Source organism: Vidua chalybeata, chromosome Z (assembly GCF_026979565.1).
Source record: "Vidua chalybeata isolate OUT-0048 chromosome Z, bVidCha1 merged haplotype, whole genome shotgun sequence".
Taxonomy (NCBI): domain Eukaryota; kingdom Metazoa; phylum Chordata; class Aves; order Passeriformes; family Viduidae; genus Vidua; species Vidua chalybeata.
The window spans coordinates 16,237,595-16,251,690 of NC_071570.1; the positions used below are offsets into that span (position 1 = coordinate 16,237,595).

General features: G+C 41.1%; 1 protein-coding gene across 1 annotated transcript; it reads left to right on the top strand.

Annotated features, from left to right (window-relative positions):
• The first annotated feature begins 3,815 nt into the window (after window positions 1-3,815).
• On the top strand, window positions 3,816-4,489 carry LOC128782234 (interferon omega-1-like). Its single transcript, XM_053932481.1, has one exon. The coding sequence runs from the start codon at window positions 3,935-3,937 to the stop codon at window positions 4,487-4,489; it is 555 nt and encodes a 184-aa protein (XP_053788456.1). The 5' UTR covers window positions 3,816-3,934.
• The last annotated feature ends 9,607 nt before the right edge of the window (window positions 4,490-14,096 follow it).

Sequence of the window (14,096 nt, forward strand, 5' to 3'; positions counted from 1 at the left end):
ACCTTTCTACCCTCGAGAAGATCAACACATGCCCAACTTGGTGTCACCCACAAACTGACTGAGGGCGCACTTGATCCCTTTCCAGATCATTGATAAAGAGAATATCAATGTAATATAAATATGTGATATAAATATACAGAACACATTAAACATACCGATTTAAATGCGGTGTAGCAGACCTGAAGGGTCGCTCTCCTACAGAAACTGTTTGAGCTGGGTCCGTACCGCGGCGACCGGGGTTATTGCGGTACCCGGGGCTGCTCCGGAGGCGGGCGGGTCCGTCCGGCGCCGCCGGCGGACGGCGGGAGGCGCTGGCGGCACCTGCGGGCTGCCACCGGAGCCACCCGGCTTCCAGCCGCAGCCCAGGTGGCGCGGGCATCGGGACGGGCAGACGGGACGTGGTGCCGCAGGGTCGCAGCTCCCTCGCCCGCTTCCCGGCCCCCACTCACTCAGGGATCATCCACCTCAATCAGGATGAAGAGGTGGAACTTTATTAGATTAATGGGGAAACACTCTGACAAGTGATGAGGAAAGGGCTGAGCTACTGAATGCTTTTTTGCCTCAGTTTTGAACGGTAAGCACAGTAGACCTCGGCCCCCTGAGCTGGAAGACAGGATCTTTATAAATTATATAGTCAGTTAGGATCGAGTGCTGCTCAGCAGGTTTGCAGATGACATGAACCTGAGTGCAGCATGTGACACAAAAGCAAAAGAATGGGATGCCATCCAGAGGAAACTGGACAAACCTGAGAAGTGGGCCCACAAGAACCCCATGTAGTTCAACAAGTCCAAGTGCAAGGTCCTACACATGGACCACAGCAATCCCAGACATGAGTACGGAGTGGGAAGTGAACTCATTGAGAGTATCCCGGCAGAGGAGGACTTGTGGAAGAAAACTTAAATATGAGGTAACAGTGTGTACTTGCAGCCCAGACAGCCAGATGTGTCCTGGGCTGCATCCAAAGCTGTGTGGGCAGCAGGGCCAGGAAGGGGATTCTGCCCCTCTACTCTGGTGAGACCCCACCTGCAGGGCTGCATCCAGCGCTGGAGTCCCAGCACAAGAAGGACATGGCTCTGTTGGAGGGAGTCCAGAGGAGGCCGTGAAGATGATTAGAGGGATAGAGCAACTCTGCTATGAAGAAAGGATGAGGCAGCTGTGGTTGGTCAGCCTGGAGAAGATTTTGGGGTGACGTTACAGCACTCTCCTGTACCTAAAAGGAGTCTACAGAGAAGATGGAGAGGGACTTTTGACAAGGATATGTAGTGGTAGGACAAGAGGCAATGGCTTTAGGTTGAAGGAGGGTAATTTTAGATTAGATATTAGGAAGAAAATCTTTACTGTGAACATGGTGAGGCACTGGAACAGGCTGCTCAGAGAAGCTGTTGATGGCACCCCAACAGTGTTCAAGGCTAGGTTAGATGGAGCTCCGAGCAACCTAGTCAAGTGGAAGGTGTCCTTGCCCATGGCAAGGAGGTTGGAACTAGATGATCATAGGATCACAGAATCAGTTACATTGGAAAAGATGCCTGAGATCATCAAGTCCAACCTTTGATCAAACACCACCTTGTCGTCTAGACCATAGCATCAAGGTTGCCATCCAGTTATTTCTTGAAATCACCAGGGATGGTGATTTTACCACCCCCCTGAGCAGTCCAGTCCAATGCTTAACAACCCTTTCCATGAAGAAATTCTTCCTGATGTCCAACCTGAACCTGAGGCTGTGTCCTCTTGCCCTGTCCCTAGAAGAGGCCAACCCCCACCTGGCTGCACCCTTCTTTCAGGCAGTGGTAGAGAGCAATAAGGTCACCCCCAAGCCTCCTTTTCTCCAGGCTGAACACCTCCATCTCCCTCAGGCACTCCTAACTGGACTTACAAGATCCCTTCCAACCCAAGCCATTCTATCACCTATTAAGAGAGAAGACTGGCACACATAGCTGTATGGAAAGCATAACAGAGAAAAATATTTTCTTTTAACATAGGCAGTATCAAGCTAGATGGGAAGGAAGCTGTCTTGTGCCAAGCCAAACCTACTCCAGCTCCTTTGTTACACACGGACTTTTTAAAATCAGTGTGTTTTCTGAATGGAGAAAAGAAACTGATACCTAGAGTAGATTAAATGGTTCAACACAGGGTAGTTATAAGAGGTCAAAAGAATACCATTTTGTAGGAATGTTCTGTCTCAATGCTTCATTTGCCATCCTATACACAGGTTGAATTTAGACTTTCCATTTGCCTTGGTGCCTGAGATAAAAGAACCCATGGGTAGCAAACATTAATTTAATTTCTCTATTGCATTTTAAAATAGAATGTTTCCATTAGAGAAGTAATTTACAGCACTTTAAAGATGTTAGAAAGACAAAATTGTGCATGTGTTTAGCTTTAGTCTTCCTGTAATTAATACATATATAGCTAGACGATCTTTTAGGAGCAAATCTTTTTTTGTGAATTGAAGACTAGATAACCTTTCCAAAATAATGATCTATGGCAAGATTTGATCCCCAGCTGTGTCAGAGTGCACCTGGGAACACTTGCACATAGCACTGTGCACTTTTTTCATGTCTAGTGAATCTATCTCTGGAAATCTAACAAGAAGCTGTAACTTGATGCCCCAGTAAATGGAACTATTGGTGAATCTGGGTTTGAAAGTTCTTATTCAAGTAAACCAGACCGTTTTGAATCCTTGAACTGCACTATTTGTGACTCTGTGATTGCAAATGGTGCCAGACCAGACTTACAGTGTAACCAACACCATTGGTGTCTCTGGGATCTCAATGAATGTCACTGGACTTAGAGCAACAAGTTGGTTCTAATTAGAAATTAAGCCCAGCTGCATCTACCCCCTCTGTTCTCTGGGAACAACCTGGGAACCAAGGGGGTTTATTTTCTGCCAATCTTCTATACTTTTTATACAAAAAATACATAGCCAGGTCTCAGACTAAAAAAACAGTTTATCTGACCTCTTCATCCAGACAGTATGACTTACAGACTATTGCCTTTCTCATCACACATATATTCACAGGAGACAGGGGGGACAACAAAAGGGGAGTTTAAGACCAACTTTCAGCAAAATAAAATCAAAACCAGGGCCAGATATCCCAAAGTACTGTGATAGCCATAACTGCCTCTATTACATGGCATGGGAAAGCAAACGGCTGAAGTGTACTTTTTGTCCTCCGTATTCATTCTCTTCCCATTTATTATCAGAATTCAGACCTGTACTCAATTGACATTAATTATTGCTCAGTTACTCATATAAGGGAAAAAGAGTATTTCATTCAAGTATCTAACTTTTTCCCATGTCAGTGTGTTTGTATTTGCAAGGCGTTTATTGTGTCTAAGTGAGATCAAGGCTTCATTTAATTATCAGTGTTTATGTATCAAAACCCACATATTTATACACACACACACACACACATTTTATGATATGTATCCATAAAAAATAAAAGTGAGGAGAAATAAAACATTTTTCCTAAAAGAACATAGTTAGAGAAAGCTTAATGGAAGCTTGGAAGAATAAATCATACTATAGGAGACAAGATGGCAGTAGTATTCAGCAGGTCCCTGAACAATCCTTGAAAATATTACTTTATTTCAGCATATTCTTTTGAATTCTGATTACACATCCTGTAGAATTTTAGTAGTAGAGAGAATAAATAATCTAACATGTATATAAACATTCTATTGAAATAAAAACAAAGTAACAAAACAAAACAAAAGACTATGAAGTCATAAAGCAGAAAATGAAAGTGTTGCAAAAACATGCACAGGGGGGAAAACCTTAAAAACCAACAAATGATGAAAGAAAACTTCTCCTACAGAATAATTAAATGTCAAGATTTTGAAGAAATGGGAGTCTACAAATAACTTCAAAGCAACCAGCATAGCACTCAGAGTTTATACACAGGAAAGAAGGAACATTAGAGCTTTCCTTACCATGAATACTTTTGGCTTAATACAAATTGGCCTCATACTGTCAAGCACCACCATCATCTCCAGTCTTCAGTGCAACCACCTCCCTTTGCAGCAAAGAAAAGTGATCGAGAACAGCCTGAAACTCTTGGATAAAATGGGAAAAGAATTTCCCCAACAATGTCTAAGAGAGAAAATGTCCTTCAGATTTCCTACACAGGTTCTGCAGCCCAGGCAGAAAGAGACTGTTGGAGTTGCCATTGAAGAGATCTTCCAACATATCTTCTATATCTTTAGCAAAAATCTGACTCTAGCTGCATGGGATGGAACAATATTGGATCAGTTCCAAAATGGACTTTATCTGCAAATTGAGCAATTGGAGGCATGTGTAATTGAAAAGCACACCCAGCACTGTCAGAGTAAAGAAGTCAGCAGGCTGAAATTGAAAAAGTATTTCCAAAAAATAGACTGTTTTCTTAAAGATAAACAACACGACCTGTGCTCTTGGGAGATCAGCCGCGCAGAAATGAGAAAATGTCTTCAACTGATTGATAAAGTGACAAGGAAGCTTAAAAACTAAGGTACAAAGATTTTAACCTCACATAATTTATAATATTAATAATCAAATATTATAAATAATATTTATTATTTGTTCTGTGATCTATCTTGTGGCAGTGCTGTAATTAATTTTTGTTGTATTTAAGTTATGCTTCTGAAATTTAATTTTGCAAATGTATTGCATTATTTCATGTATTGTAATTTGTTTCCTTTGTAAGTAAGCTGTCTATTCTAGCTATAAATTAATCTATAAGAATTTTCAGTGAGGGTTACTCCCTAGGAAGATATTGCATGCAGCCTTTGACAGATAGTAACATCTTATCGTGTTTTCTGCTGAGAAAGATACAGATAACTTCCATCTCTATTTTACCTACAAGCAGAGAATCATATATTTGTGAATGAACTACACATCCCACACCTTACAGGAATTGCTAGATTTGTACTGATGCAGACTGCATCGAAGATAAAGTAACACACTGGGTATTTAAGTGAGCCTGACTTAGGTTGAGAATATGCTTTTTTTTCTTTGAGAGTTTGTATCCTCTTTTCCAAGCAACTAACTTTTTTTACATTTGAGTAATTCTAACATTTGCTTTGTTCAAAGATGTAAAATAATTCTGGAAAGATTTGTCTACATAGTACATTTTTCGCAGTAGTTATGGCTTCTGAAGTAACTTCCCAATTGGACAGTGTTAGTTTTAATTGAAATATATTGCCTCTAACTGTTTGGGGACAAGGGTTTTATTCCTTCCTGCAGTGTTTCCAATTCACTTCAGTTTTTTAAAATAAGATTATTTGAAGTAACTTTTCTATGTAAAAGTACCCTAAAGCCAAATCTGTCTGTGGCACATTCTATTTGCTCATGGATATATTCATCCTGGCTACTGCAACCTCAAACATCACCACCCAGTGCTGTGCTTTATTGCTGCATGAAATATGCCTCTTTCCCTTTGCTCACAAATTTAACCATATAGATGTATATCCCTCCAATTAATTTCCCCTCCAAACAACACAGCCTTCAGTAATAATTACAATATAATCAAATTTCTTAAAACAGCTTGCAGTAAAACTGAGCCTGGATTTTACCCTTGGGAAACTGTCCCTGGATAACTTCATTTCAAACAGTGTGCTTTCCCTAATCACTTGCTGTGAGAGGGACGGAGGTATACCAAGTCTCTTTTACCCAAAGAATAGAGTTAAAAATTTGGTAAAACCCCAAAAACTTAAAACAAACAAACAAACAAACAAACATCTATCTGTAGCCATCCTGATGTACATTTGGCACAAGCTTCTGGATCTGGCATAAAGAAGCAGAGGAGAGAGCATTTCTGTGGATCCCAAAAGAGGGTGGTGTTAGTCGTGGAGGGCTGAAACTGCCAGAGGTTGGTTTAAGCATCAGGTAAAACTTTAAAGCTGTTCCTGATCTCCAGCCATTCTGAAAAGTATTGAAAGGGGAGATAATAAAAAGTGTATCTAAGCACAAAACTGACTGGTATGAACAGGAGTGATGTTGCACGGGGTCTCAGGTCTTGTATCTATGACACAGGTCTCTTTTGCAGGGTGTCCATACTCTCCTCTCTACCACTGATGGATGCAAGGTAAAGGAGAGATGGCAGACATGGATCTCATGGATGAAGCTGAAATACCAGAAAAAAAAACAGCTAGCAACTTCACCATAATCCAGAACAACAAAAAAGACCAAAAAAAAACAGAGTAAATTATCGGAGTAATTGTTCCACCTGGTGACACCCTGCCACATTACAACAAAATATGTATTTCTTTGCTTCATAACTAACAGCACTTGAAATGGACCCACCATGGGACTGTTTCAAATTCATTTCTGTTGCTTGTTTGTTATTTGTACTTCTCCAAACTTGTACAATAAAATTACATTCAGCCTACTTACCCTTCTGGTTCTGATATCTTTGGATGGCTATTGCAATGCAGGAAGCTCTTACTGAAATGGTCGCACTTTTACAGAAATTTGGAAATAGCATGAAATATTTTTCAGCTGCTCTCTTGTCAGGGATTCCAGTTTTTATTACCTAACCTGTCTGCAATGGGAACATATTAATTTATGGCCCACTAATTGTTCAGAAACTTTTGTATTATTAAGTTTTCTTTTTAATTCATAGCTGTCCTAAAAATCTCCTCATGAAATAAAAATCTGTTTTGACATATTTAAGTCAACATAGTGCTTTGCAGTGTGGACAAAAACCAGAATGGGCACTAGAGGGCAAAGTGAAATTAGAGACAAATGTAAGAATTTTAGGTGAATGTACATGTGTTTTGGTAGGACAGTGTTTCAGGTCTTTATGAGCATGCTTATCAATAAAGTGGTCCACAGAAGGGAATTGAAAGAAAAATTAACTATTCTCGAAAAAAACCCAAGAAGATCTCAGAGGTGATGGACAATACTTGATTTCAATTACTTTTTGGCCAGCTGTGAGGCAACAAATTATTTGTATTAAGACAATATCTAGAAGACATTTAAATATGGGGACCCTGGAATAGTCATAGTCAGGGAACAAATAAAAAGGAAAAAGAAAATTACAAGCCAATATGCCTTTGTTTTATTCTTACTTTCAAGAAAGGTAAGGATTCTGAAATGTAAGGTAAGAAAGACGGAGATTTAGAAGATACTTTCTCTTCATCTTGCCCTTGTAGCATTTTGGAGTTATATATATTTCATTGCCTTGTGTTACCAGGGGAGCTGTGTATTATGCCCCTGGCTAGCTAAAACTTTCTGGTATTTCTTCCAGTTAGTATTTTTCTAGAAGTTAGATGAGGCAAATAGATTACATTATTTTCAAATGGAAATTAATAAAACAGTAAGTGTGAAGTCTCAAATCCTCATGGAAAATTTAGCATCGATGAAAAAAAATCCTTCCAAGAAGGGACTGATTGTAAGCCAAGAAGCTTCATAAATTTTTCCACAAGGCTCACACACCAGTGCTGTGCAGCACAGGTCCCAGTCACAGCCTCGGCTGTTCTCACAGCTAGTCTCACAGCACCTTGTTTATCTGTGTTGTGGGAGACTTATCTGTGTTGCACTTTTGGGAACACTAAAAATGGCAAGTTTTCATTTATGCAGAGTTAGTTTTCCAGCATAGATTTATGGGGCTAGGTCAAAAACCTTGTCTTCCACATGAAATTTAAGAATAGCTGCAGCAGAACTGAAGAATGCTTATTCCAGACTTTATTTTGGAAAAAATTATTCACAAAGCTCAGTCAACTATCAACTACAGCTGTTCAGAGCACTTTGTCTATGGGTTTGGCTTGTTCCATCAGGTCTGACTTAATTTTTAAATTGTGGAAATTAAAAAAAAAAAAAAAAAAAAAAAAAAAAAAAAAAAAAAAAAAAGCAAACCCAAACCAGAAGAAAATGCCAAAACAGGACAAAAGCCTGTGGAAATAAATCTCCAAACAATCACCCAGGATTAGCCCTTGTTGCTTGTCCTTCAGAGCAGCCCTGGGAATGTTACAGGGGTGGCTGTGGTGGAGCAGGCAGACCCACACCAAGGCTGGGGCTGTGGGCAGGAAAAAGGATCAGGAACTGCTCATGGGAAGACAATGCCCACAGACTGCTACATCCTGCCGGTCCTCACTCCTTCCACTCCAGTTTCCCCTTGTTAGGGATAGCCCTAATCTGTTTTCCCTCTCCCAGTTGTGGAGGAACACTGGACTCTTCCAGGGAGCAATCAGAGAGAAGACCAACACATGAGGGTGACAAAGATACAGAGTAAATTCTAAAAGAAAGTGTCAGTTCTCAGTTTTAACTGACAGAATGAATTTACTTTGCTTCAGAAATTTAATGCAAAGCAAAACAATATGAAAAGAGCAAGTAAGATTGCAATTGATAATTTCTAGCAAGGTGATTGCTTTTTAATATTCAAAAATCTTCTAGTCCTCATATAGGCAGGTATGAGTCATTTGTACCAAAATTTCCCACAATTCTGGCATCATGATATCCTCAGGAAGGTGCAAAGGCTTTTTCCATTCTGAGTTCCCAGAGGAGCAATCATCTGTCAGGGAACGTGAAGACAATCTTTCTTCTCAGCCTTCACCCTTCCTAGTACCACAGCCCAGATGCAAAACTAGAGGGAAAATGCAGTACTGCTGTGGGGCCACCCCTCTGCAGCCATACACTGCCAACCCCCACGATGCTTCCAAATACCATTCAGGCTCTTCAGTAGTTGTGTCCTGAATTAATTATTTTTCTCTCTCTATGACTTCAAAACTGAAAATCCCATCTCATGTGAACTGGTTTAATTTCAGTGTAGGTGAGGAAGAAGCAATGGCAAGTGATGAGCAGATGAGCACAGGGAAATTCATGTGCTGCCTCAATTCTCTACACAAGAGGCTGCAAGGTTGGTGCATTTTCTAGGACCAACCTTGCTGAGCCCAAGTGCTCACAGTAAGAATCCTAAAACCACATTACCTTCATCAATGAGGAATTCAGTGTTCTAAGCAAATAATATAATCTGCCTTTGAACACATAAAAGTAAAGACAATTAACACTCCCTTCTAAAAAATAACTGTTAAAGTATGGAAGTGCATTTGCAAAGTCAAAATCCACACTCAGGAGATTACTGGTATTTCAAATAGCATTATCTGGCCCCTGCACACCAGTTACCAACACATCTACTCACTGTAACTTTCACTGTCTACACTATTCCTTAAGTTTCTTATCTTGGTAGACCAGAACCTGCACAATTTCCTCTGGATTTAACTGGAGTACTGTGTGTTACAATTCCCAGAAAGGAAATACATTTATATAAAACAGAAAACTTTCCTTCAACAAAGTAATAAAGCCTATCTGACTTCAACTATTTTGCAAAATGTTGCTCTCTTTTCAATCAATTAACATACTTTCTTTTAAAGTCTCTTTGGATTGAGTTGTACTCTGTTCTGGACTCCACTTTTTGGGAAAAACTTGCATTGGCCATAACAGACTTTTTCTTGAGATTATAATATTTTAATATTAAAAATAAGTTCCTGCTGCCTGCCATATAACTCAGAGTGTTGTCCTTGTATATTAAATACAAATATTAAATCCAGTCAGAGCTACTCACTTGTACGTTAAAAGGATTTATGTTGGACGTGATTACTGATCATTAGAAGTAGTTCAAGATATTAAACACTTAGTTTGCTTTCTCTTTTTTCTTCCTGGTTTGTTTGTTTGTTTGATTGTTTGTTCGTTTTCAAAGAAAAATAGGACACATCTCCTTGTCTTTCCCAGTTCCCCACAGTTCAGTATTTCTGCAAACCATTAAATTCCTAGAAAATGTTAGAAGCTATCATCACAACTTCCATTATAAGAGACTTGGTCAGGACTAACACTTCAATAAAGTGAAATCTCCCAGCCCATCTAGCAGTAATTCCTCTTTATTATTGTAGTAGCAAATTTGATGGGGTTGTGGGTCTCATCCAGCAATGAAACTGAGAGCAGTGAATTAGGAGGTACAGATACTGTAGAAACATAATTTCAAAACTGGGTATGTCTTTGATATTTAGTTAATCTTTTCACTGCCTCCAAAGCAAAACCTGTGAATTTCCCATGCTGCTGGAAAGAGACTAATTGGGAATGAGAAGAAAGGATGTGATGAAGGATAAAGGCCAGTTTTTTTAAACGGAAAATGAGAGATGTTATTTACACTGCTGCCTGAAAGAAAAATAAATTGTAGAACATTAATTTTAAAATTAAAAAAACCCCAGATTATATTGTCCCTGAATATGCAGATTTGGATTCCCTAAGAACAGTAAAACCAGGTTATAATAATCAGCCTAAAATGTCATTCTTTGCATCATAAAAATAAGTTCCTTCCATGTGGAAAGGTTTTAATGAAAAACAGAATTAAGTTGTGCTACAGAAACACAATGGTTTGTGTTTTTATCCTATGCAGAGAAGATAGCCAGAAGCTTTCTGCTGTTTACCTCAGCCTGGGGATTAGGGTAATATTGTAGCCTCAATGTTTGAAACTAGTGCTTGAAAATAATGAATCCCCTGAATCAGCATGTTCCTATAGAGTTGAGGGGCTGGTTACAAGTACACAGGTCAATCTAGGGGCCATATGACCTGCTCCCTCAGAGACTCACAGGAGGATAAGGCATGTAAGGAGGGTAAGGCTGTCACATCTTCTCCAAATGACATTTTGGGAGGTCTGGACAGGAAAGGTGGCAAAGTGCAAAAGGATGCACAAAGTTGAACAGGTTGGCTGGGATAATCTTTTTTCTCCAAAAGCATTTCCAAACACCATTTTTCACCTGATAAAATTGCAAAGCTAACTCCCCTGACAGGTGTGTATCTGTTTGGTGGACCCTTGTGGCACAATGGGTGCCTCCCTCAGTACAGCTCTTCTCATCCTAAAGCAGCCAGAAACTTTGGTGTAAGTTGCTCTGTTAGATGATGCCAGCAAGTCAGCTCTGGTGAGGTAGGACCTGTTTGCAAGCCAGGGTCTCTGCTCAATTTATAAAATCTCCTGGGTGTGAGAGGTGTGAAGATGGCACGGCTGCTGCTTCCTCTTTTGCACAGCTTGAGAGTACAGACAAAAACACTGACACTTTTCCCTATTACTTGCTTGCAGTGAAGAAGACTTTGCTTCCCCTGCTGCCTGCACATAGCCTTCCTTTCCTCTCTAGCAGTTATGGTCACACAACAAAAACATCATACAGCACTGTGCAAATACCTCCACTGGCTAGTGAGAAGTAAGAGCGGCCAGTGCAGCACCACATCAGCCCCATGGCCTCCAGGCAGCCCAGGATTTACTTTAACTGAGGTGAATAGCATACAGCTATGTGTGAATAGCATACAGCTATGCTTAGCTTACAGCTAAGCACACATTTCAGAGATGTGATTTACCAGTGCTTAAAATAAGCACAATCCACTGGCCAACACAGGCTTGAATTCACACAGCCAAAAAATCTAATAATAGAGGAAGGGACACATAATGTTAACAGGAACACTGAAAATTAATTTTAAGACGCATGTTTTCTTTTCTTAAAAACACATTTGCATATTGGTTTTATAGCAAGGATTTGAAAACAAAAGCTGTGCAAAAAAGGAACAGATGTTTTAGCCTGGTGATGTTTCCTGTTTGAAGAGAATGAAATTCTTTCCACATCACATGAAGCATTTCAGGATTGCCATTAACTTTCTACATAAAGCATCTCCCTGCAAAGATTCCAAAGACACAAGCACAATGCCCAGATAAAATGCGGTTTCCCTACCTCATGATGCTGGAAAACCAAATGCAGTTAAAAACTGTTTTGATTTTTAAAAACCCATGAGACTTGGTCTTAACACCATAAGCAGAACAGTCATAAAGCTTGTTTTAAGAGATAGCAGCAGCAATACAAGTAGTTTTTTGATTCTGGGTAAGTAGACAGAAGTTAGTCTGCAAAAGAATAGCTAGAGTGGAGAAGAAAGTTCTTTTTCCACAAATAAAAGGTAGGCTTTTTTCCATTACTTACCTTCTTGTTCCCATATCCAGTTAATATGTGTTTCCACAGTATCATTTGGTATTTTCTTTCCTCTTAATGTCTTTGCAGCATACAAAAGTGTTAAATGCTTTAAGCATAAAAGCCTTTGTCAAAATCTGTGTCCCTAGAAGTGTCCCCATCTCTATCTAGTCTAATAAAAGCTCTTACCTGTTACCTTCTTGTATTCATCACACTACAATAACACCACTGCAAATCACAGAGTTAAAAAGACCTCACACGTGTTTTCAAAATGAAAGTTGTATGCAGGAAAAACTCTTGAATTTAGAGGAGGATTTTTTGTACTAAGGCCTAGCGTTAGGTTATGATGGGCTAGATCAACTACAAGCCACTGGCAGAATTATATTCTACATTTCCCAAAGGAGAACTTGAATATCTATGCAATAATTGATTAACGAGCCCTGTACCTTGGCTCCATCCCTGCAGCGCATTGCCACTCAAATGTGTGGATTAAGAGTATTATAGTTCAGGTCAGAAATATACCTTTGAAATGGATTCCCTATTCATTGTCCCTCATTCCTCATCATGGAGTAGGCACCAACATAATTTCCTTTGGAGGACAACATCACTCCTTTCACATGCCACCATCCCAGGACATTTCTTTTTTTCAGCAGCAAATGAGCATCAACTCTACAGAGCCACACTGCTGCCAAAGGAAAGCCCTCAAAATGCTTCAGTGGTGGGCAGCACCTTACCAGCACCAGTCAAATGCAGCTGCCCTGGCTGCTCCTGCCTCCTATCAGGCTGGGCCAGGGGTGGTCACTACCACGGATCTGAGGTGGAATCCAGCTTGCAAGCCCTTGCTGGTGCCCTTGTGTACTGCGTTTGCATGGCCTGGGGTTTTGATACCAGAAGGGGCTATATGGGTGGCTTCTGTGAGAAGCTGCCAGAAGCTTTCCCCATGTCCAGCAGAGCCAATCCCTGGTGGCTCCAAAGATAGGTGCACCACTGACCAAGGCTGGGCTAATTTTAAATGGTGGTAATGCCTCTGTTATAACAGGTTTAAGAAGAAATCAAAACAAAAGTTGTTGTGCAGTTGTAACTGTGGCCAGAGAAGAGTGGAGTGGAAACATGTGATAAGAACAACTCTGCAGACACCAAGGTCAGTGAAGAAGAAGAGACAGGAGGTGCACTGGAGCCCACATTCCTCTGCAGCCCATGGTGCAGCCCACGGTGAAGCAGCAGTGCCCCTGCCGCCCATGCAGGGCCACAGGGATCCACCTGCAGTCCATGGAGGAGCCCCACATTGGAGCAGGCAGATATCTTGGAGGAGGTTGTCATCCTGTGGGAGGCCTGTGGAGAGAGGGCCCCTGCTGCCAGGCTGGAGCAGCCTGTCCTTGGAGGACTGCACCCATGGAAGAGCGACCCATGCTGCAGCAGTTTTGGGAGGACTGTTGCCTGTGGGATGGACTCACGTTGTAGCAGTTTGGAGGGAGCTGTTGCTGATGAGATGGAGCCATGTTGGAGAAGCTCTCAGTGAACTGTCTCCCGTGGGTGCAGCAGGGGAAGGACTCCTCTCCCTGAGCAGCAGGAGAAGCCACAGGTGATGAACTGACCGTAACACCCATTCCCTCTCTCCCTGTGCCAACTGGGCAGGAGGTGGAGCTCACAAGGAGGGAGGGGTGGAGGGTAGGTGGTTTTTTAAGGACTTATTTTTACTTCTCTTTATCCTGCACTGATTTGTATGTTGTAAGTTCACTTCATATCTCTAAGTTCTGCCTGCTTTGCCCATGGAGGATATCATGGGCATCCCTCTTATTTGGGATCCCTCTTATTTGCTGAGGGATCTCTCCCAGTCCTTGTCTCAACCCATGAACCGTTTGCTAAATTTTCTCTCCTCTGTCCAGCTGCAGAGGGGAGTGAGTAAGCAGTTCATGGGTGGGCCTTTCAACAGTGGTATGTTTAATTGCTTAACCCTCTATTTAACACTGATATATTATTTCCTCCTGAGAAAGAAAGGAATTCTTTAGCCTAGAAAAAGATGATTCTGAAGCAGTGAAAGTAAGTTGCCATATGGCAGGAAAGCCAGTCGTAACTGTATGACCCTTGTGCTCCGGTCTCAGGTGGGAGACATAATCATGGAAAACGCAGTGTCCTGCTGTGCCTGCCAGGAGCTCAGTGCCACTTGC